Source organism: Necator americanus, chromosome V (genome assembly GCF_031761385.1).
Source record: "Necator americanus strain Aroian chromosome V, whole genome shotgun sequence".
Lineage (NCBI taxonomy): Eukaryota > Metazoa > Nematoda > Chromadorea > Rhabditida > Ancylostomatidae > Necator > Necator americanus.
This window is the reverse complement of record NC_087375.1, coordinates 33299711-33324907: the sequence shown is the minus strand read 5'-3', so window position 1 is coordinate 33324907 and position 25197 is coordinate 33299711. Positions and strand designations below refer to the sequence as shown.

Sequence of the window (25197 nt, the reverse complement as noted above, 5' to 3'; positions counted from 1 at the left end):
ATAAGTTATTAAATATAAATGCCGAAATACCGAATTTTCAAACATACTTCCGTAGTCTCGGGACGAGAAAAAGTACGAAATTTCAGATTTTCGGCTGTACGTCAAAATCTGTATGACAATGAAGAAAGTCCAGTAACTCAAGTCATCGTTCGTAAAGACTGAATCGATTCGAAGTATATTATAGGAGAAGATATTCCTATTGAAGATTTTCTTTTACTTTTCTCAAATCTTTTTCATCCTCTCAAAAGTTAGTTCAGGAAAGTTGAAAGATTTGCTAGAGTGGTCAAAATCTTCTCAACCAACTTTCAAAGGAACCAGAAATTAAAAAAAATACAATTCAACCCTTTCAGAATGCAAATATTCCTCTACAAAATGCGCGCTTAAATGTCCTTAAGCCTCTTTTACTGTTTAGGTTTTCTAGATTACTTTTTATTGTTTACAAATGTTTATTTCAACGTAACAAAATCCAACAGATCCGGCAATTATTCTAAAGTTTGAGTCTGGGAGTTTGGGGCAGGCTTAATCGCTAAAACCATCTTCAAATCACCCCTAAATACTGTAAATAATCCTATGAATGCAATTTTAGGTAGAGCACTGGTGAAACAGTTCTTTTCAGTGGTTCTTTTTTCGTTTTGCAAAAATCAAGATTCCGATGGGGATCGAACTATTCATCGTCTGCAGACAGTGTCAAAAGAAAAAGTTGTTTCATTGGATGCACGCTAGGAACTCCTCCACATTTCTAACTTACAGGTGCACCTGTGTGCTCGCGAACTTTTAAAACTCTGCAGTGAGCTTTTATGAGGTCTAAATAATATAATACAGTTTAATTTCAGTTATAACAGTACATACTAATATTTATTACAACAGTATTTTATTTATTAATGTTTATTAGTTATTAATATTACACTTAGTTATTATTTATTTATTATTTATTAACAATACACTATTTATTAATATTTATTATCTGTTTAATTTTGCTTCCTATATGTGCGGCTATACTAGAAAGCGTAAGATGGGGGAGGTCGTTTTCAGGAGGGTTTTTGTTTCCATCTACACGATTGAACATAGCCTTTGCCATGCAATGGTTGAATCAAAACGACCGCTATAGTTGCGTAGACGGCGGAGCTCGGCGCGGCGCGGTGGAGCGTAGCGGTTGCGATCGTGGTGGGACCATCGCGAACTGCAGCGATGGGCGGTTCCAGCCGGTGCAAATGCACCGCGCTTCGTTCTTGCCCTACTGTAATCCTTGCTGGCTATTCTGGGCACTACTTGGTCCAAGTGTGCGGATAAGCGCCGCCGGAAATCCGAGAATAGCGGTTCGCGATATTTTCCTGCAAACTTTCTGGACTCCCATGCATTCAAAAGGATTTCTGATTGAAAATTATCTTGAGGAATAAAAATTAACAAAATTTCTTCTTTTCTCAACAACAAAGAACGCTTAATTACTATTGAAAAAAAACACTAAATCAACAAATTACGTGAATTTTCCTTTAAGCACTGCGAAAAATATTCCTCTTCGGAATGTCCAGTATTTTTCCTCAACAAAAGCGGTAGTAGAGCACTTCCCGCAGTGACATTAAAATTGTGTTTCACTTTTTCGTTGTTTTTTTTTTGCCTTTAGTCCATCCTTTTTCTCAAAAATTATGAGATAAATAGCGCAGAAAAAAGGAGATGACCCGAATTCCAAAGATTTTTCACTTCAAGTTCCCTGTAGGGTTTTTGTGAACCGAACGGATGAGGTAACCTTAGGAAGGAATTTTGGAACATTACTCTGGGTCGGGATTGAAGATTGGAAATTTTCCCTTAAAGTCACGAATCTGCACGAGCCATGTGCACGAATTCAAAAGACAAATTTACACGGAAAACTGCACATGGATGATTCCATACCTTATCATTTATGCGAATTTTTACATTCGCATAATACAGTTTCTACAACGAAACTGGCGAAGGGTGAATATCCAGAGATACTATGCACGAATTTTCCTAGAATGGAAACAGATTCTGGAGATTCCCTAAGCATCGAATTATAGAAGTCGCAAATTACCGAGCATAAGAAAACGGGGAGGTGGATCTATTAAATTTTTCCCAAGAGGCAATTGACCTATACGGATAGCCTGCGAAAAAAAAATGAAAAGCGTTTCAGGAGAGGTTTCAGGAAGGCCCGCAAACGTCACTTTTTTTTAGTGTGAGGGTGTTTGTTTTGTAGGAAAAGCCGACCAGACCTCTTTCACTGCCTCTTTTTTTCTCAAAATCTTAAAGAAACATAAAAAGTGCATTTGATTAATGTGGAATAAAACATTTTAAATCACTGAATGCTGCGTACGATGAAAGGAATTCTATAACATTCAGGAAAATTCTGTATAACGCACTAGGATTATATCGGTGCCATGTTTCTGGAGCAAATTCTTCCGCACAGAGATTTCTTGACCGAGGAGTTGGATAAAATCAGTTTTTTCTCCGAGTTCAATTAAGCAGAATATTCTGGAATACTCAAGCTCATTAGCTACTGCGTTCCCTGACTTCCAGTGCACTTTCAAAGAGTTGGGCGAGAATTTTTGCCGGTTAGGAAAAAAAAAACTTAGCAAAAGCAGCACATTCCTACATTATGTATTCCAATTTTTTATTCAGTGTTCCAGAATAATCTGAATGGACTCCTTGGCTCCTTATAACATTCAAATTAATTTTCTAATAATTTCTAATTTTAATAATTTTTCTAATTTCTAAACATGATTTCTCCTTGCCACTTTATTTCTTAAGTTCGGCTCAAAAACGCTACGATTTACGCTTTACGTACATTAAAAAAAACTCTTCCTTCTTAGCCAAAAAGTTAAATTGAAGATCTTTTGTTTATTTGTTTATTTGTTGAATTTGTATTACATATAAACTAGCTCACATTTTCATCTCACTACCTATAAGATACAATGACGCTGTATAGGACCTTCGTTCAGGCGACATAAGGCAGCTTAAGGCCCTTATGTTCACATAGACGACCGCCATGCGCCGCCAATGGTGTGAATGCGTCGCGGTCGCGAACAGCACTACCGGGAACCATTCATATGGGAAAATTCCGTACATTTCCTCTAAATTCCCACGCTACTCCTCCACTTTTTCTCCTCTTTTGAAAATTAACTAAATAGCGCCATCCACAACCGCAACAACACATCGGGAAAGTCAGTTGGATCCATGTGAGAAATTTCCAACGGGTAACCATTTTATACTATCTTTTAATTAATATTTTCATTTAATCACACCCACGCTATGGGATTGTAACGAGTTTTCTTTAAAGGCATCACCCCAGGAATCTGAGGTGGTGCAGATTTTAGGTGGAGTATTCTTAAAAGAGATAGTAAATTATGTAGTGGAGGGTGATTCCGTCCATTTCTTCCTAATTCCCGTAAAAAAACAGCGGTCCGGAAGATGCAGCGCGTGCGCAAGGCTGGCACGCTCCAATCGAGCTCCTTGTGGAAAATAGCGCACCGGAACGCTCGGAGTCGCATCTTTCGGGCCGTTTTTTTACGGCAATCAGGAAGAAATGGACGAAATCACCCTTCTCTCTATCATCATCTACGATCCCGTATAGGAATACTTCAGCTGAAATCCACACCACTTCAGATTCGTGGGGTAATGCCTTTAACCTGATCATTTTTACGAGCTTGTTATTGCTTGTTCTATTATTATAATTAATTTATTTCATTTTATTAGACTAATTTATTACAATTGTTATTATATTATGATTTATTTTACTGACTACTACTTTATTTATCTTATATATTATATTATTATTATTTATTTATATTATATTTTATTTTACTACTACTTTATCAGTCATCTCGTCTGCTTTCATTTTGGTTTCTATGGCTGTGGTAGATCACAATTTTATATAATATTTCCATTGCGCTGCCAACTTCAAATATTATCATGGACTAGGCCTTTTTCTCCCATAATCGGATAGTGCTTCATTGAACTTAACGAAACATTTCCATCTTCAGTCAAATAAATTTAACATCGTCGTGCGCCTTTGCTTATTTGAGAATTTTCCCAAAATAAAAGAAAAATGGAAAAAAAGAACAACTTTGAGTAGCAATTTTCAAAAGTAACATGGCGTCGAAATGCCGTTACATAACTTCTCATGCAGAAAAACTGCAAACATTCTATTCAACGGAGAACAACTCTCAGCTTCATGCGGGAACGAGAAAAAAAACTTTAATGGTTGAAAAATTCATGGATACTTTCGGGAATCCGCCCAACTTTCCATTTTTAGCAGTTATTTAAATTTATCAGCGTCGTGTACTGCTGTTTAAGTTCATTCAAATTATTTAAATGTGAATTTTCTCTTCAAAACTTCTTCTGTTTTCATGGATTTGAATTAAAAATTTAAAAAATTGAATTAAAAAAGATTTAGATCTACAATAATTTGAGCAATTATTATAATGAATAATAATATTTCGAATAATTTAATTATTTAAATAGTGTTTCTTTTAGATTACACATTCGTAGAAGGTAAGTAGTGGGCGTGGCTTAATACCATCTTAGTCGAACTTGTAAGACAAGAGATCTGAACAGATTTGTCGATTATTGCCAACCCAAGCTATGAGTTAGGTCCTAGCACGAAATAACATGAATAAAGCGTGTATACGAAAATTTCCGAGAATTTTTTTTCCAGGTCAAACAAGTCAAGATAAACTTTAGAGACTAAAAACCCTACTAAAAAAAAGTAGAAAAACTTCTATTTACTTTAATGTAAAACCCTTCTAAGCACTTTTTGCGACAATTTCAAAATTATAAATTTTAGAATATGGAAAAAAAGTTAGGAAATAGAGAAAAAAGATATAAATAGAAATAAATTATAGAGTGTAATCTCATAGAAAAATGAAGTGGGAACACAAAAAAAAAAACACTTACTTCACCATCTCACTTCGATATTTCTGATTATGACGATTTTTTAGGGGAAAAATGTTGGGAAAAGTGATTTTTGCTTAAAAATTAATTACTACATAATTATTACAACTATTAATGGATTTTTTATTATTCGACATTAATTAGTCATTATTCGATAATTAGTTATTGATCAATTTTAAAGGAAGAAAGTAATGAGTTTATTTGCTCTCTCTCTCTATTCTTTATTTATTTTGTCGATTCTTACATAAAAATTAATTATTAATTATTACTACTATTAGTGGATTTTTCTATTATTCGTCATTAATTAGTCATTCATCATTTTTAATGGAAAGAAGTAACAAGTTTATCCGCTCGCTCTCCATTTATTCTTTATTTATTTCGTGTTTCTCTTTATTCCTCATTTATTATTGTATATTTCAACGTTAATCCCTTCCATACGTGTATATTTCCCCCTCCCCCTGCCCGCCGCTTAATGACTCTTCGGGAACCTGGTAGTTGCACAGAAATTTGACCCGAATCCATCGCATACGCGACTATTTCGCGTACATACCTCAAATGATGACGAGAGCGCTTTTTGTTTGTCAAGCCTCCCCGTCGTATCTCGATGAACACGTGTGCGCTGCATATATGTATACGTGTGTGTGTGTGTGTATCCATACGTAATTCGCCATCACGTAGAATAGGAATCTTCCGGAAAGATGATCTTCTCCGCCTTCCAATGTCTATTTTCAGGAGAATGCATCGGATGTTGTCGAATACGAACGATTTCCAGGATCGAAGGGAGTTCGGAAGAGGCCAGGTGGAAATTTCTACTTTCTTCTCTTATGAACCGGAAAAAAAATACATGAAGATTTTTCTTAATTTTACACAGCTCTTCCCCCAGACTACGTAAACAAACGCAAAAAAAAACAGAGAAATCTATGAAAAATTAAACGAGAGAGTGGATACCTAAGAAAAAATAGAATTTGGAATGGAAACGTTCCGAGAAAAAAAAACATGGAAATCCTTCTTCTCCTTCTTATTTTCATACAATACTTCTACCACACTACGTAAGTACGAAGAAAAAACAGAGGCATTTACGAAAAAACTAACGAGAGGATGGATATCTAAGAAAAAAAATAGAACTTGGAATGGGAGCATTTCCTTGATTCCCTGTCCACGTTAATCTAAATAGATCTACTCTAATCTGAGAGAAAAAGATGCATAAAAAAAGTTCCTAAAGAAACACCAATGAAGGTTTTACTATATGAAAACAGCGCTTCGATGAAATCGCCGTTCTGTGAAGACCCCTAAAAAAATACTGCCTGAGAAAAAACGTTACGGATGTATGTGTGGCGATATTACTTTTAAAAAAATCGTGTTTTTTTTTAATAATGAAAAAAGAGCGATGGGGTAGGAGAAGAGAAGTTATCAAAAATTTCCTTTCGCAATCCCCAGTAAATTTCTAGAAGCAGAGATAGATTCCCAACTAATTTTATGATGATTCTCGAGATTTCGTTTTTTTTTTTTGGAAATGGAGGACTTCAGGAATGTGTCAGGGCAAAGGAAACTCACGAAAATATGCAAAGATCCCTTAGAATCCACTTCCAAAAAAACCCCAGTTCCCTTTCCAAACAATCGAAACACCAGTTTTCTACCAAATACACACACTTTTATTTGTCGATGGCGTAAAATTGAACAAATTAGAAGCGTGGAGGTGAAAATGGGACTTAGGTCAGTAGCCAGGCGCCTAAGATCAAGGAGCTTCTACTTCTTGGCATTTAACTACTTCAAAATGATTTTTCTTAATTTTTATAGCTCCTAATTTCCAAAAATGTGCTTAACGCATCCGAGATTTCTTCCATATGCAAAGATTTCTCAGGAGAAAATGTGCTAGAAAATTCCCTTCCACAACTACATATTTGCTGGAAAAATCGATCCAATCGCATCAATTTTAAAAACTCGAAGGTTTTTTATATTCACTTTTGCAAACGTTCCCTTCATCACCAATTTCTCATTATTTCAAGACAAAAATTCCTATTTCCTAGAAACAAAGACCCAAGGATGGAAAGAAAATTGCCTTGAAAGTGAAAATTTACTTCTTCTCTGATCTTCATTCTGAAGCGAAATCATCTTAAATGCGGTAAGAAAGCTACTGGGATTTCCAACAAATCAAGGATATAGTCTAAAAAGCGTCTAATATTACAAAATTTCATAATTTCCGGATACAATTTCAAACTTTTTCTTCTTTTTTTTTCTAGAATTCAATTCCTTCCTTCCTTCTCATCTATTCATTCCGGAGATTTTACGAGAATGACTCTTTAAGCAATCTGATCTGGAGATATCATGCTAAGCGTAGAGAAACTCTTGGCTCTGGAATTAATAATTCCATATCTATTTTTACTTACTTTTATTTTTATTTTAATATTTATTTATTATTTATTTTTATACCTATTTTCGCTTCTAAGGAAGAAAATAAAGCAAGAGATTTGTTTTGTCATTTCCGCTCCAAAAATCCACTAACCCTACATGGTTTAGCCCAACGGGTAGGATATTTGTATATTTTGTAATGAATCTGAGCTGTAGCTCGGATAAGACGGAGCTCATAGCTGTCTCTGTAGAAAATAAAAAAAAACAGAAAAAATAAACAATAAGAAAATAAACCAATATGTTAACCTTAAGGATCAGATCCACCTAATACTTCCGACCGTAAGAGTTATTCCTATCCTCAAGTTTTTTGAAAGTAAACACTAGATCTGGCGACTTGCTAAATAGAAAAATAGTAAATTTCTACGAATTTCTTTTTTCAAGGTACATGTCCTCGAATCAGACTGATATACAATTCTTTAGGGCACATTCCTAGAGAGGAATACAACATTATTCGACTGCGGCAGGAGGGGGAAGGGGTAGGATACGAAAATTATCGTTAAATTTTAAAGTTTTAAAGTTATTCTAGAAAAATCATTCAAAAAAATAAGTTATTAATAATTCAATTTATTTTGAGAAAGTTATTTTAGATATTTTATTTATTATTTATTTATCAACTTATTTTAGATATTATATTTATGTACCAAGTATTAATATCACTTCACAATTCTACTGAATCGATTTTTTGTTACCTTCATAGCTGTTTGTTCCGGAAGGTATTAAGAACAAATAGTAAATAGAATAAATTGCTGTAAACACGTACTAAAAATAAATACATAAATAACAGTAAACAAGTAATAACAGTGTGCATATAAAAATTAATATAAGAAGATGTTTGATCTGTGGTGCTGTTCCATAGATATCAATGTCCCAAATCCATCTGTATCCAGATTTAGGTAGTTTCCGTTGCGAAAAGTACAAATGAATTCTTCTACCAGAAAAAAAAGTTTTTTGTTTGCATTCACATCTCGTGCATTCGATTTCTCCTTCCGGATAGCAGAAAAAAAGTCGCTGCAAACAAAAAACGTAGTAATACATACATAGTTTTCTCCTCAATATTGACGTTACGAAAAATCATTTCGTTTTTCCCCAACAACAGGAAAGTTTTTCCTCTCAAGACCACCGCAACCGGTTTTGAAAAATAATGGTTTCAATGATAATATATATATATAAAATATGATAGTAATAAAGATAAACTAATAATACCAATCAAAAAAACCATGCTATATAATAACAAGCTTATAATAAAAATAAATAACAAAAAATAATAAAAGATCAATGACACGAATAATAATACAAAATTTTCAATAACCAATGGCAAATAGTATTTTCAAAATCCTCAAAATGGTATTCTTCGTTAAAATAAATGAGGTGGACCATAAAATTAAATTGGACGATAAATTTTGAGGCACGGTTCAAGAACCGCGTAAATCTTGCGCTTTTTTTTATTCAAGAAAACCCATTTCAAAACCAGTATAACCTCGTCGACTTATGTTTAGCAAAAAAAACCGCAACGCACCGACTAATTAACGCCAAGGAAAGGTAAAAAATGTATGAAATTTATCGCTTAGACATGTATTTACTATATTCTTCTATGCGATTTCAAGAACAGCAAAACAAAATGCTAAAAAAAAATTCCAGCACAAATCATTTTATTACCGTTTTTCACCTTCGTGACAAATGTTAAAAAGTGAAAATAATTATTTTGATGATAAAATTTCCCATTGAAAATCTTAAAAAGTCCGTAGAACAACAAATGAAGAAAAATTTTAAAATTTATCCTTGTAAATTCCTGTTCCTTTTGAGTTTCTTAAGCTTTTTTAGTGTTTGTTTTGAGCTCCAGCTCTTTTCTTTCTGAACTGGGCTTCTAGACTTCCACTTTTCGCATGGAAATTGGATGAAAATTCTAAGTGGCTCTGGTGAACCCGATGTCCATAACCGTTTGTCTTCCTTAGTCACATGGGACAATTTTATGGCTTTGAACACGAAGTTATTTATAATTCTACAGAGACCTATATATGACATAATATCATGGAAATATAACTAAGTTTGCACTTTGGAAAAAGTATAAAGTGTCTGGCGTTAATCAATCCGCTTGGGACCTGCGCCCTCACGTTCACTTCAATTCAGAATCGTATCGTGAGATCTACGGACGTGTGTGCGGCCTTACAAAGACTTCCGGGGCTAACCGATGTGTTAAATCTGTGTTTTTGTCTTCAAGGACGAGTCTGGTACCAATTTATCAACCCCGGAGGCATGGAAGGCTTAGTTGGCTACGGGCGGTTTCGACATCATCGATCGATCGACCAGTCGCAGCGGAACCTCTTACCGACTGCGCTATACCCGTTCTGTTTACGTTACAAGAAGTAGGAATAATGGAAAAAAGTTGAATAATGAAAAAAGAAAAGAAACTCTTATTTTAAGAGTTATTTTTCATTTTATTTACTTTATTTATTTTTCATTTTATTTTAAGAGTTCTTTTTATTTTATTTCCTGGAGACCCGATCGCGAGTTCATGCAGATTTTCGCCTTTTGGCCAACGTTGAACGGAGAGGGAAATGAAAAGAAAAAGAGATTATATAAAAATTATTAGGATTAATAGAAGCGATAAAAGCGAACACAGCGACGAACACTTATGGATTCCAGAAAGGAATCAGGAAGAAAGTGAGAACAAATTAGTGGAAACGGAAACAACAGAATAAGGAATTTGAGGGGAGACGGGTTGATGAACTTCGCAAGAAAAGTATCCGAGCAAAATTTTTCGAAAATTTTAAAAGTTATAGCTCAGAAATGTTGGAAATAGGAACATCAGGAAATCAGAGCCATCAGTTCACCTCACGAGGCAACTCCTAAATCTATGAATAAAATCAAGGCAACTCCTAAATCCATGAATAAAATCATTAAATTAAACAAATCAATAAATAAATCAAATTGCACAAGGGTTTGCTTTTATCGCGTAATATTAAGCTACATATTATTTACATTAACATGTTATTATTTATTTACATTTGTTATTTATTTACATGTTATAATATCTCTATTTTCATATTATTTATTTATTATTTCGGTGTACTCATTACATATTATGATTCCCTCTATGCGATTCCTCTTCCTTAATCCTAAGCATGTAAAGAGTTGTAACGTTGGGTAAAATGACGTCCCCCCCCCCTAGTGCTCCTCGTAGCTCCGATCCTTGAAATTGTAGGAACTTCGTCGCGTTTCGATGTGATACTTGAAAATTCCCTTCGAACTCTTTCCATTAGTGGATGGAAACGTGAAAAGTGAAAAATTTCCGCAAACGTCCCTTTAAACGAAATGGAAAGAAAAGTAGAATGGAAATCACGTGTGGGAATCCTTGTTGTGCGCCGGTTTTTCTATTTATTCTGTGAAGTCCTTTTAAACCTTCCTTCAGGCAATAATAAATCTTCCAGAATCAGAACGAGCGCTTATATTTCCGTCATAGAGAAGGATACCTCTGGAATCCTTATAAGAATGTTTTTTTGATAGCTTTTCTGACACTCGTGCGGACTTTTCCTAATTTTCCCCCTTTTTTTCCTACGTTTCGGCGTAGCCCTTGCGGAAAAATCTCTTTTTTTTGTTCTTTGTTTTTTTTTCATTCAGCGCCACTGAAAACTTTTTTCTATGTAAGATAAATCAACCACATCGTTATTATTAAAAATTATTGCATTATCTGTAATATATTATTATATTTATGTCTGCGTATAATATATCATATTAATATTTGTATTTAGTAATATATTAAAGGTTCAATGTATGTAGTCTTTTTTGAGTCGTTTTTGGGTTCACTTTGCGGATTCCATGGATAAACTCCTTCTTTCCTCGTTGAGATTTTCAGGATTTCACCAGCACATCACATTTACATCCCACCAATAAAGATGTTCATATTATATTATTTATTGGTGAGAATATCATATATTCTCAGCAATAAAAATGAGTGGATTGCTTCGTGCACGTATCCATGGCTTACGTAAGCTCTCGGAGGACCGGCTGAAAAAGTGGTTACGTCCTTTTAAAATCGAAAAATCTCTCAAAATCCCTATCTCTTTAAGTGCTCTAATCTCAAAAACGTAACGATAATCTGGTGAGGTCAAAAATGAATCCGTGATGAGTGAAAATCTCCTCTCTATCGTTACTTGTAGGTTCTTTGTATGAATTTTGTATTGTCTAATAGGAAGGAGAAGAATCCTTTGAAATGCTTCAAAAGAAATCCTTCTATGGAACTCATTTCTCGGGAATATGTCCTGTGGAATCCAAAGAATCCAGAGCGCAGAAAAGTTACATCCATTTCCTCTTTGCTTCCTCGTTGAATCCTCCTCATCCAAAGAGATGATAATGATTCGATTCGTGTGGTGAAGTCTGCTGTCGCTCCTGTTTCAAGTTCCAGATACAGGATGGCGCACGGGAAATTTTGAAGTAATTTTCATTTGAAAAAAAACAAGAAAAATAAAATTACAAGTTCAATTGTTGGAACAAATAGTAAAATTACGTCCGATTAAGTGTTCTAACCAAAAAAAAAAAAATTCTGCTGCGCTTCCCTTTGCCGATCGTTTTGCACCCGTTGTAGTTCATTCCGGAACCGCTTGAATATTTTCCAGGGGTTTGTTGAATGCTACCGTGAATTTTTTTTTCAAGAGAATTTTTTTTTGAATCCGTCTTCCCAAAATTCTTAACCCACGTATTGGTGGCGTGGCGACTTGCAACGCGGGGATCATCTACGTAATGACGTCCGGAATTCCCTTTGACCCAGCAATCGCTCTATGATCATTTTTGTAAAATGAAGTCACAGCAAACTTGTTTATTTATTTATTTATTTATTTATTCAATACAGTGTATGTGGATAAATGAATAAAAAACGAAATTAAAAACAAATAAATAAGTGGTAACTTCATAGTAAATTTATTTCTTTATTTATTTGTTCACTTAAATATTCAACACCGTGAGCTTATAAGGAGGTGTATGTGAACAAATTAATAGAAAAAAAAAACAAAATAAAAAATAAATAAGTAATGATTTCGTTTATCGTAAATCTTGAAATCGTAATTTTGTGAACCTATCTATTTATTTATTCATTCATTCACATACACCAATGCACCAAAAGAAAAAAACAAAACATAATTGTCTGAGTCAGAACATTCTGAAAAAAAAGAAGAAAAATCGGCAATGTTGTTGTCACTGGGAGCTGGCGGAGTCTTTTTTTGTGGCGGACAACAGCCAAACATGTCGTTCTCCTTCTTGAGGAAGTGAAGAATCCTTCCATAATATCAACATTCCAATCGAGAACGCTTAATATCCGTTTCTTTATCCAAAAACAAGAGTTAAGCCGACCAATTTAGCCCTGAGTCCACGTTGTGAACTGATCCAATGGTTTATGATTACGAGATGGCAAGAAAATTGAAGTTGTACACCGAAGAATGTCATCCGGATTTGTCTTCCAACACCTTTTGGTTCCCAGTACTAAATGAAGAAAAATCCCCTTTTCTCTGTGCAACCCTGTAAGTTTTAAAGGCATCCCCGCACGAATCTGCTGAGGTGGTACGGATTTCAGGTGGAGTATTCGTATACGGGATGGGAGACTACGGAGAGGGGGTGATTCCGTCCATTTCTTCCTAATTGCCGTAAAAAACGGTCCGGAAGATGCGGCTTTGAGCGTTCCGGTGCGCTACTTTCTACGCACAAGGCTGGCGCGCTCCAATTGTACTCGTTGTAGAAATTAGCGCGCCGGACCGCTCGAAGCCACATCGTCCGGGCCGTTTTTTATGGCAATTATGGAACGAAATGGACGGAGTCACCCCCTCTCTCCTTAATCTACGATCTCCTATACAAATACTCCACCTGAAATCCGTACCACCTCAGATTCGTGGGGTGATGCGCATGGTATGGAGTAAAAATTGAGGTTAATCACTTTACTCGCACTTCCCTCATCTTAATCGACTCATCAGAAACTCGAAGAAGAACATTAAACGTATGCTCTCAGAACCACATATTTGCATAATTTATCATTTGCATAATTCTAGTGGTTTTATGCGTCTGAGATACTGGGAATCATCCAGATCCGCGTGCATTTTTACAATGCAAATCCTTTAAAGAGCCGAGAGAAAACCGCATTGACGGGTGTTGTACGACGTTCGGTTCCGTTGAATAGCTATTTATAACTATTTGAACTTATAACTACTTATAAATGACTATTTATAAATATTTGAATAACTATTTGAATAACGAAAGATTTTAATAGTATGGTATGGTCACCTATGGAGAATTTTTGACTAGAACATAAAAACAAGTTTCCTTCAAATTTCTTTAAAATTTCCTTTTTCTTTTTTTTCTTTTTAACTAACAAACAAACAACTTCAAAATTGTGTTCACAGGTGACGACTGAATCCAGAATTTAGGAAAATGAATGGATTAAAAGTAAACTTAGAAAGAAAAAAAGTGCTATAACATCGCTGTATGAAAATCACCATAATTTCACGAAAATAAAACAATTTCCAATAAAAAAAAATCAGTCGCGAGCATTGTCATTCGTGTCGTATCTTTTCACTACTAATTTTTTTTTTCTGAAAATATGAAAATGTAAAAATTAATTCAGGGAAAAAACTAATTTTCATCAGAAACCAATCGTAGGTATCGTTTATGTTCACTTTTCACTAATAATTTGTTTTTTTTAATGTCACTTTTGTTTGTGTGCGTTAAAATTCTGAAATTTACTCGGAAGTGGCAACAGAGATCACATTGCATTAGCACTCGTTCTCATAATACCTCGCCATGATTGCACGCCGAGTTCAAAAGTTATCCAATCCCAGGAACTAAAGCCTGTCCTCGTAGTAGCCATGCGAAAAACGGAAAAATCTCATAGACTACATTTCTGCAAAAATGTGGGTCCGAAAAAGTATTTTCAGAAAAGTTTGAAAAAAACAAAATAAAGTTGAGTTGATGTTTAAAAAAAGAACTTGACAAATAGTCCCAATTGCTCAGCGATTCGCATAAAAGCGATTAATTTTGATTCTATTAAAATTCTATTGATAAAATTTTTCGCGCATAAAATATACATGAAGTAATTTCTATTAACGGTTGATATTTATAATATTATTTATGATATTTATTATTTATGAAATAATTTATTCGTCCGTGTTCAGCGCAACTCACTCAAACATTTTGAGGGCGCTCGAATCCCTGGAAATCCCTGAAAGGGCAATGAATCACAATGAGTACTTAATGTAATGTGTAATGAGTATTAAAGTAATGAGTATTTCCCAGTAATCGCGACTCGCGCACTGCTCCCTCGACGCGTACTCTGGCGCCACTAGCGCCGATCACGAGAAAGTAGTGCGCGAGTCGCGATTCTCATCACCGCCAAATGTTCGTGGTCAAAGTTATTTCCCAAAAGTTATTTGCGAAACCGTGTAAAAAACAACAAACTAATCATAGATGAGGAATGATTTCTCAAAATAGATTCCACTTTTTTTTCTCACGGAAAAACTTTCGGTTGCAATTCTCGTGAAAACAAGTGTAATGATAGATATTTCTACCTTTGCAATTAACCGAACGTCCCAATAACTCTTCGGCTATTTTCGAAATGATACCCATAAAGGAAATTAAATTGATCGAAAAAAATGTCTATGCGTCAACATTTCGTTTTAGCATTGTTGCTTTTTCGTGACGAAAACGAACACCAATGTTGCGGCGCTGAAAGAGATTGGCGTTTTTTTTTGCGTGAATGTATCAAAAATTACTTCATTTACAATATTTGATCCCCGAGTCACTTTAAAACTGTCCTCCAGAAAGCCTCATGTTCCGAAAAATTCTCCAGTGTTCCACGGAATAATTTGGAAATTTTCAGACAAGAATAGTTTAGGACCTAAATCTTTTCAAATTGAATTTTTTCTGGATTTGATTAATTTAGAAAGTTATACTAAAGCTTGCTACTAAAAAAGAAAATGCACAAACTTGTAAGTTAAATGATTTAACGCAAGCATAGCGGCTGCGCAGCCTACTGGCAGCCGAAAAACTTGAACTGTGAAGAACATTTTTACATTAGATCTGTAAAATAAGCGTAAATACCCTAAATATAATAAAATGTTGTAGTAAAAAAAATATAAAATAAATAATAATAATATAATAGTGATATAATAATATATATTTGATATAAATATAAAAAAGTAAGCACCACTCAAATACTCAATAACACTATTAAAGACAGCCCACCACAAAATTGACGATGTAGTCATTTAACCAGGTAACGACAGAGAAAAAAGTGCTGTTCACGAGTACGAATGCAATCACGCTCAACTCCTGCTCAAGCCCCTAAAAAAGAGCGTGGGAAACGATCTTGTCGACCGAATTCTCCTACGAGGCAGCAAACGACGTGTCATGTGTGCGAGTGCAGATATACGCACCGCATCTGGTGAGCACGCGGACGATCAGTAGGGTCACGTTGGCGTTGCCTCTCCCTCTCCCAGGCAAGCGCAGGGAATAAACCTGCGCTCGTCAACGTGGCACGTCGTCAGGTACCTCGTAGGGAAATTCGACCGATAAGGCCGTTTCCCACGCTAATTTTCAGGGAAATTAGAGGAACCTGAGCTTAACTGCGCTCATACTCGTGGTCCACTCCCGTATCCGCGTCTTTTCCTGGAGAGATCCCAGCATCGTCAGTTTTCTGGTATGCTGCTTTAGGAAGAACAAGCGACGTTTTGATCAGATCTCTAGACTATTGCGAATTTTGACAAATTACCATAAATTCTTTGCAAACATGAAACAGTAATGCACAAAATCTCTTGATCTGATTGAATACCATAAAAAATTTAAAATCAAATTAACTAATTAATTATGCAAATTTACCGCAATGCTGAACAATTTGCTCGAGCGGAAAAAGCAAAAATCTTGTAAACTCGTCCAAATAGATCTGCTTTCGAACACTTGACAATTATTTCTTTTGAATACAAACGTCTTTTTTTTGTTGTTAAAAGTATTGTAGAAGTTTTAGAAACTTGAGAGTACGACACTGGCCGAAGTGTAGGTCAAGTAAGGTATAAAGATCCGTGAATATTTTACGAAACCCTTCTTTTCAAGCTACCTTTAAATATGTGTGTCGTAGGGAGTCTCGGAAACACCTTTTACTGGATGCCAACTGTGTTCTGACAGTCCTCGAAGCATTCTGATAATAAGGAATTCTTTACTCTTTCTTTCTTTCTTTCTTTCTTTCTTTTTGCCTTCCTTCCCCCTTTCTCTCTCAAAACTTCTAAAAAAAAAAACGGTAAAAGCAGTACGTAAAGGCAAACATGTATAGCTATAGGAAAAGAAAAGAAAAGAAAGAAGAAAAGATAGAAAGAAAAAAGAAAGATCTCCCTGTAATGACTCAATTTAAACGGTCAACATATTTATCGACAGAAATCTTTAGCTGAAAATTAGATGCTGCTCATTTCAAAAAACAATGGATAGAGTTCCCGCATTTTGCAATCACTGAATTTTCCATGCTTCATCGCTTCTTAGCGCGTGAAATGATCATTCATCAACGTTCTATTCTTGCATGTTTCTCTCCTCTTTAAGTAAAAATCCGCTTTACTAATATTTGCTGCTCAGAAAAAAGACCACAAAACACGTATCTTGCGAATTTAAGTCGCCCTAAAAACATAAATTATAATTTTCTGATTGATTTGATTCCGGAAAAACACGAGCGGAGCGCCCACCCCAGCACCACTGATCATACAACATCTTGCTCTTACGGTAACAAGAGCATAAAATCAACGTCGCTCCAGAAAATAATGTCTGACATTGCAAAAATGCAAAATGTTAAGGTGTAAATTTAGTGTAAGATATTGCGACCGATAGCGTAACCAAGATATGCTAAACTCAAAGAACGACCCCATCTTTTCAAATCGTTTTTGCTTGGAATTATCATTTAAAAAATGATTAGTAATAAATAATCGGACGATAACACTAAATAGTGAAAATAAATTGCATAAATTATTGTTAAGTAGCCATAAAAAGGACTAAAGGATAAAGTCACTGCGTACCAATCCACTTCGGATACCCGTACGCCAACGATTTTTACTGCGATTCGTAATCGTTGAGGTTTTAGAACAGCCAATGATCAAATGAGTGTTTTCTATCCTCTCAGACAAGTCTGGTATCAATTTATCGATCCCGTGAGGATGAAAGGCTTGGTTTGCTCTGGGGCGGTCTTGAACCATCGACCGGAAAGCGACTACAGCGGGACTCTAATCAACTACGCTACACCCGCTCTAAGTAATCATAAAGTAATAGCGAAAAACCTTTGTTTTTTTTTAATTAATCAAATAAAATCAGCAATTAATTACCTTCAACATGTCTCCTTCTCCTTATTGCTCGTAAATTTGACGAGTGGAGATTTTTTTATTTCCTTAAAAAAATGAACGGCCTATGATTTTTAGAAAAAAAAACTGCAAGTACAGGAGGTATGTTGCTTCCTCGATTCTCTACATGTTGCATATTTGTAGCCTAAAGTCGCCCCAGGCGCAGAAATACGTTTTTTTTTTGTATCTGCTGTCAAATCAAGAAAAAGAAATAACTCAAGAAAATTCTTTACTTTCCTACCGTTTCAACGAAAAATAACCTCCCGGCACATCATTTTCTCAAATTTCAAACATGTTCAATAAAGACTAAAAAAAAAAAAAACAAAATTCTGTCCATAATAGTTTATTTCCGAACTTTGAGTAAACTTCTGATTTGCGATGACACACTTGAGATATTGGAATTTGCCCCAGCCATAAAGTGATTTTTGGAAATTCTAGGAAATTTCTTTTTTTTTTTGATAGGATTTAATAATATTTCTTAATAATTTAATAATATTTCTATAATAGTTTAATGATATTTCTTTAGGAAAAAATTTCTAAGAAATCGAACAGATGCTCGCTGACAAAACCTTAATTGATTCTTCAAAAAATAACCTAGACTGATCCTACAAAAAAAAATATCTGGCATCATTTCATGTTGTTTTCTCGCCCTGTAGAACGTTTTCGCAATGGGGGAATGATTTCAGAATTTTTACACATCGAACAAATCCCACTAAGCCGGAAATCCTTCAGATTAGGGGTTCGTGGGTGGAAGTGGAAAAACGCTGATTCAATAAATGAATAGCTCTCAAAGCATTCGATAAAACAAGGATTCTCCTGAATTTCCACGAAGAACCCCTTGCAATTTTTCAAGCAATCCAAGTCCGTTTAAATCACTATAATTTCCCAAATCTTTGATTCAACGACGTAAGCAACGCAAGGGAATTTCAACCGCTAATAGCGCAGCGCAGCGCAGCATTAGCGGCGTAAGCCACTTCCTGAACTCCGAGGATATCCATCCAGGAAGTGATTTATTGGACACAACAGATTTTCCCGACATCCACAACTCCTACGCTGCAAAAGCAGAAAATATGTACGGAATTAGCGCAGTGAGAACAACTCGGACTCGGAACCACATTGGCGTCAACGTTGCCGCGTGCCCCGCCCCCCGCGCCACGCCCCTCCACCGCCTTGGCCACGCCCATCGGCCGCGGTCGCTCGCACCGCTGCTGGTAGGGGTTCGTTTCCGCCGGCAGGGCACATGCCGTTATCACGTACGGTCATGCATAAACTGCAATTCGCTCGCGGTATCGGACAACGTGAAATGCTTCGTGCGAACACATTACCCAGCATCACTAGGGCTAAGGTGTGTACGGTAGCTTTTCTTTTCTCAATTTTTTTTTTTGCTTCTCTCCCTCTCTTTCTTTCTGTGGATATAACTGACGCTTCGCACATTTTCCTCAATGGTGGATTTTTAATAGATATTTTTTTTCACGTTATATGTCGTAAAGTTGATCATTTTCTCTTTTTTCCTTTTTTTTCCTCACTTCATTATATTATAATCGACGTCCAGCCTTTCTTATTTCAATTAATTACCACTTTCCAAATTCCACAAACATATCATCCCACGTGTTTTTGTTGATAAAATTCCTATGGCAAATTTGAATTTTTTCTCTGAAGGAAATTTGAAAAATTTTAAAATCAGAATTCATCTCTGGCGGTATATACATACATATATACACGTTTTGACATTTTATTGTTTATTTAGCTTAAGTTTTTAATCCCAACCGATACAGAAATTTCTCAGCGGGACCTTCGCTACTTTTTTCAATTTCTTAAGATAACTTGCAAGCCTATTCGTTCTAAACAAACCCAGTTTGTATGCGATTTTATTTGATCTAAGCCTCGCTACAGTATAAATTCTTACGAGGACCAGAAAGGAATAGGTGCTAGATGATTAATTTCCTTGTTTTTTCCTTTTAAGATTATTAAAAAGAAAGAAAATTCTGTTAGGAAATTATTCCTACATATATACACGTTTTCTTTTTTATTTAGCTTAAGTTTTTAATCCCAACCGATACAGAAATTTCTCAGCGGGACGAAAAGAAAATCAATGATATAAATATTTCACGGTTCTTCGGCTGAATTTTTCACGTTCACAGCGAATTTTTGACGGGAGGGAACGATTCCCGTTTTTAACCTTAGTCTTTATCCTTATTCTTATGATATATTTTATTCTCTTTCATTATTTATTCTTTATTCGGGTTTCTTTTCTTTTGTTCATTCAACGTTAATTAATTTTGCAGAAATTTCTACACTATTACGAACGCCTTGATGCACTTGGAAAAAAGTTTATCACCTTCATACATCTTGTTAGACTAATATGTTACGCTTTACTAATCTTGTTCAGATGTTCGCGAATAAAAAGCATAAAGCTTAGCAAAATTAGGGATTTTCTTCAGAATTTCCGAGAAAAAAAAACAAGGAACGGGACTAATTATCTTTTGCCGCGTTTCGTTTTACAATTCCTTGATTTTTCCCCTTTCTCTGTTACGGAACTGCTCACCTTCGGATAGTGCTTTCTATTCCTCGAGTGATTTCTCTTCCTTCGTTCTTTTTTCAACAAAAAAAAATAACCGTTTCATCTTACCATTGCAGAAAATTTATAAATAATTTATAGATATAATCTGTATTCTATAATATTCTCTATAATATTTATAGATATAATATAATTTAAAGATATAATCGTTCAAAAATCCAAATATTATTGTTTTAATAGTAACAGTTGAGATCAAAAAATTTGGAAAAACTTGGAAAGGCGAAATTCTTGGATTTCCCCTTCGTGAAACTTTTCCAACATAAAACCAGAAACATTTGTGAAATGTTTCCGTTCCTGTCTTTGAATTCATTTTTTTCCATGATATCGTGAGTCTGTCCAGGATTCGTGTCGTATTCGCGGCAAAACCGAAACTTGTCCATTTTTCCCGTAATCGTGCTCTCTATTAAATTTCTTTGCTGTCCACGCCTGCTGGAATTTTGTTGTCCGCTAGATTTCAGAATCAATTCTACAATTATGTCAAGAATGTGAAAAACCATTCGTACAGCATCATTTCAGGAAGAACCGCCGGCTCTTTTCTAGAAATTTCTCTAGGAAGAAAAAAACTGATTTCCGCGCACTTTTATATTTCATGTTATGTTAATACCGTATTTTTTATTTTATATTTTACTCCACAATTTTCTTCAAATTTGTTTTGTTTTTATTCGTTACAAGTTCGAAAATAAGAAAAATAATAACATAAATAACAAAAACAACAATAAATAAAATAATAACGTAATAACATAAATAATAACAAAGACATAATAACATAAATAATAACATAAATGTCGATAAAATCGAGCTAAACAATAAAAAGATGAAATAACAAACTAAATTTAAGATTTATCACAAGTAATATTTTAGCAGCGAAAAAACTCACGTAAAACATTTTCTTCGATGCACCACGCAGAAACTCGTCCAACTTTTCTCTTTTCTAAAATCTCTAGAAAGAAAAAAAAAGCCAATCATCAGTTACTTTATTATTTCATGTTATGTTAATACCGTATTTTTATTTTAAAACTCGTCCAACTTTTCATCCAGCCATTCCCATCATTACCTACATCTATTTCAAGAACATTTAGGAGAAAAATTTTTTTGGTACTTATAAAGAAATTTGTTGAGACTTTCAGTTCAAGCTTAATATCGAATTAGAGTGTTTGAGCAGGTTTCTAGGACCTTATTTCATACATAATGTGGGGAGTCCGCCCACACATTTGTACCGAAACGTATAGAACAAATATAGAAAGCATAAAGAGGCACTTTTTTCCTTTTCAAGTTGGTCACAGTATCATTACGGAAAGGAATGGCATTTGGTTTTGAGTGTTGATTCAGAAAAAAAAGGAGAAAGTGAAAGGAAAAGAATGCGGAAAGAAACGCTGATCGTTTCACGTTTTGTTAAAATTTTCTTCTCATTTACTGTTCGAGTAATCATTCAAAATATCATTCTAATCCGGAAATTTGGATTTTTTCTTCCTGTACACTATAAAGATCTAAAGACCAACATTTACAAAAATTCTTTGCTGCAAACTTCTTAAAGACTACTACTTCTCGTTAAGGATTTTGATGGTTCTAGCTGAGCGCCTCTTAAAAACTCATATCTTGCTCACTGATAAGTTACCGTCTAGCACATCAACCCTTGACCATATTTGATAATTTGATAATTTGTGGGATTTTTTTTTTGGTAATGGAAATTGTAGTTGGAAAGGTTGTGCATTCACAGAAATTTCACGTGCTTCGTGGTTTCAAAGAAAAAAAAAACGTCTCGAGAACTCTCCTACAACGAGGGTGGGATGGAGGAGCGCATGAGTGTTTACCTTTTATCGTTGCGAGCAAAATCGTCCAATTTTCTAATTTTTTTTCTACGTTCAATTGTTGTACTAGTACTACGTCAGTGTTCTGTTACCCATCCGCCCCTCCCCCCTCCCCTCCCGTTAGAGAAAAAAAAACCTTGTCTAAGGATTGTGATTGCTTGTACGGGAGGACGATTGCCAGCAATATGACAGCCATAGCGGGCCCTGTTCAAGCGATTTCAACCACTCAGTCAACATATTGCACACATTCAAACACCTTCGAGGGGGCATGGATAGGATATGACGACATCGCAAAACGTTACTCGTCCAAATATTGAGAATTGCAAAAAAGAAAATTTCTTGCCACTTCGACGATGCTGGATCTCTTAGCGAAGAATAGATGGCGGTTAGAAATGTACGTCACGAGAACATATAGTCATCATGCTTAATTCCCCCAAAGTAATCCAGAAAAACGCAAGCGAAACAGCCCTCAGTGATCCTGTCCTCCCAACGATGCAACTTATTACACGATAGATCTCGGGCAACTCTATCGTCCAAATCGTCCATACCGAATAGATGTATTAGGGAGCAGCAAACGTCTCACCAGTGTACAATCGTATGTATGTTGCGTATTCTCCGCGTTCTAGTGCTCGTAATAAGTTGCATCGTTGGGAAAAATGGGCAACAGAAGACCGTTTCACACGCTCTGTTTTCTGAATTACTAGGGGGAATTGAGCACTATCAAGCTTATATTCGTGAACAACACCTTTACCTCTTTCTATTCCTGGCCAGATCCCAACAACGTCAATTTCGTGATATGCCGCCTTTAAATGCATATTATTTGGTGTAACTTAGCCCGTACATATTTTTCGGGGACGATACCCAAGTAGAATAAAACTAAAAAAAACAAGCATAAGTATCATCTTTGAAAAGTATCACCTATATGCGTTTAGCCTTCCTTAGAAAACGCCCAGTAGCCCTTAAAGTGCATTTGACTCGTTGAATTCCAGCATTTCGTTCACTACAAAATTGTAAAGAGACGTCAAAGGTTAGGGAAAAATCGCTTAAAGGTGGATTTACGTGTGGCTTCTCTAAGCTCGGTAGAACGTCAATTGTGGCTTAACAATAACTAACACCTTCCACTTATCTCCTTATCTCCTTTTCGAGCTAAATCTTCAGCCTATACGGCTAAGCGAAGACTATTTGAGATTGAGATGATTGAAAGAGAAGAGATTCTTAAGTTATTCTTAGCTTCTCAGCGAAACTATCTATCGTTCGGCTATTAGCGACTTGGGTTCTGATACTTACAGATATGTACATAACTGTACGAATACATAATATTCTAGAATAAAATGATATATTTCAGCAATTTAGCTAGAACAAAATAAGAGAGGAAATAAATAGAATAAATAGAATAAATAAATGCAAAATAAATAGAATAATAATAAATAGAATAAAATAATAAATAAAACCAAATAAAATGAGCAAATGTAACAATAATACTAGGTAGTAATAATAATATTATAATAATAGTAATAATGTAATAATATAATAGTAGTAATAAAATAATAATATAATAGTAATAATGATAGGTGATAAATGTCAAACAATTATTTAATTTGATTACATTTATTGCATTATTTATTTTTTTAGCACATTATTTAATTTTTTAAGGTGATTTCTCGCTAAACCGTCAACATTTGAAGCGTGTTATCGTTGGATTCATAAAAATATAATCTGAAATAATATATTTACAAGAATCCAACTTAGTCCTATTTTCGCTAAAACAACTTGTTTACCATAGGATCAGTGTGCTGTGGCCATTAATGCATTTCCGATTTTTTCTAAGTTCATGATACGTTGACTCGGATTCATTGATGATAAAAATTTCCATTTCCATAGACTCATGAGCAAGAAATAAGAAGTAATCGAACATTTGAGGACTATTCGAGTAAATTGTTGGAATTTCATAGTGCGCACTGAGGGAATAACGCAAAATGAGGGAAAAGTGTGAAATTTCCTCACTGCACGAGCACTTTTTAGATATTTTTTTTAACTAGACACCTATTAACAGTTGTTTTAGGTTAAAGAAATATTATTTCTCTGATTTTCATCCGTTCATAAATCCATAAATTCCAGTCCATAAATCTAAGATCAGGTATTTTGAGAAAAAAAAAACTCACGAGAAGAACTATTACGAGCTATAGGTATTGTTTTTGTTGTGAATGGCAGTGAACGCTACGAAACTGTAAACAGTAAACAAACGCGAGCCGCTAACAGAATAGTCAGCCCCAAAAGTTAAGTACAGACAAAGGTTAATTAACAGCTCTTTTCGTATTTCTTCTATCCAGAAACACCAGAAAAAAAATGCTAAAGAAGTTTAAGGGGAATTTTTCGTGGATTACGATAGGAATTGAGCACTAAAGAATCTGTTGCTGTTCTTATTTGTGTAGTACTTCGTAATGGTGCTTAGCTGGACGGCAATTTCCTTCACCGCGTTCTTAATTGTTTGGCGTTGCGCGCACAAATTAGCCATTAATGACACGACTAACTCTCCGACTAACCTCACTGAAACAGTTCGAAAAATTCTTGTTGACAAGCTGCAAAGGGGAAATCGTCCGGTCCGCACGATAAACAACAGCAAAAGAAAATACTTCAATGAACTTTGCTTGTAATTTAAAGGAATCATCGCCCGTTTCAAAGAAAAATCAAAAAAGTCAAGGAAATCGAAAAGATTTCTCGGTTTTTTTTTTGCTCCAAAAACATGCCATTACCATAAGGAATTAGCGAGAATTCGGGAATGCTGAGAATTTGTGCAATTTCGCGTCAAATTTGGCGCGGGCGAAGACTTCACTAACTTTCCAGAATTGTTGCCTAGAAACAGAATAGAAATTCTAGCCAAGTAGGCTAGAAATCGATTAACGCTGCAATGCACCAACATACGACTACTAAGTAAGTACTATAAGGATATAAGGATATAAGGACTAAAAAAAATAGGGGAGAAAAATAGGTAACGTAGCACCAATTTTATTTTCAACAGTTCATATACTTTTCATAGTTATCGATTCGAGTTTTTTTAACACTAGGATTACCGTTGTTCGTTGTTGCTTCTGTGACCTAATGATATTTAACTAGGCAGAAACGTAATTAACGTGCCCTATTGGTAATTGTTTGCTTC

The 25197-nt window shown here is 35.0% G+C and overlaps 1 protein-coding gene across 1 annotated transcript in view; it reads right to left on the bottom strand.

Annotated features, from left to right (window-relative positions):
* Positions 1 to 5986: 5986 nt before the first annotated feature.
* RB195_015974 (uncharacterized protein) overlaps positions 5987 to 25197 on the bottom strand; it is a gene marked incomplete at both ends in the record, with an annotated part of 34112 nt that continues 14901 nt past the window's right edge. The window contains one exon of the mRNA XM_064206933.1: positions 5987 to 6065. Coding sequence (XP_064062814.1) covers positions 5987 to 6065 — 79 coding nt within the window. The remainder of the gene's footprint in view (positions 6066 to 25197) is intronic.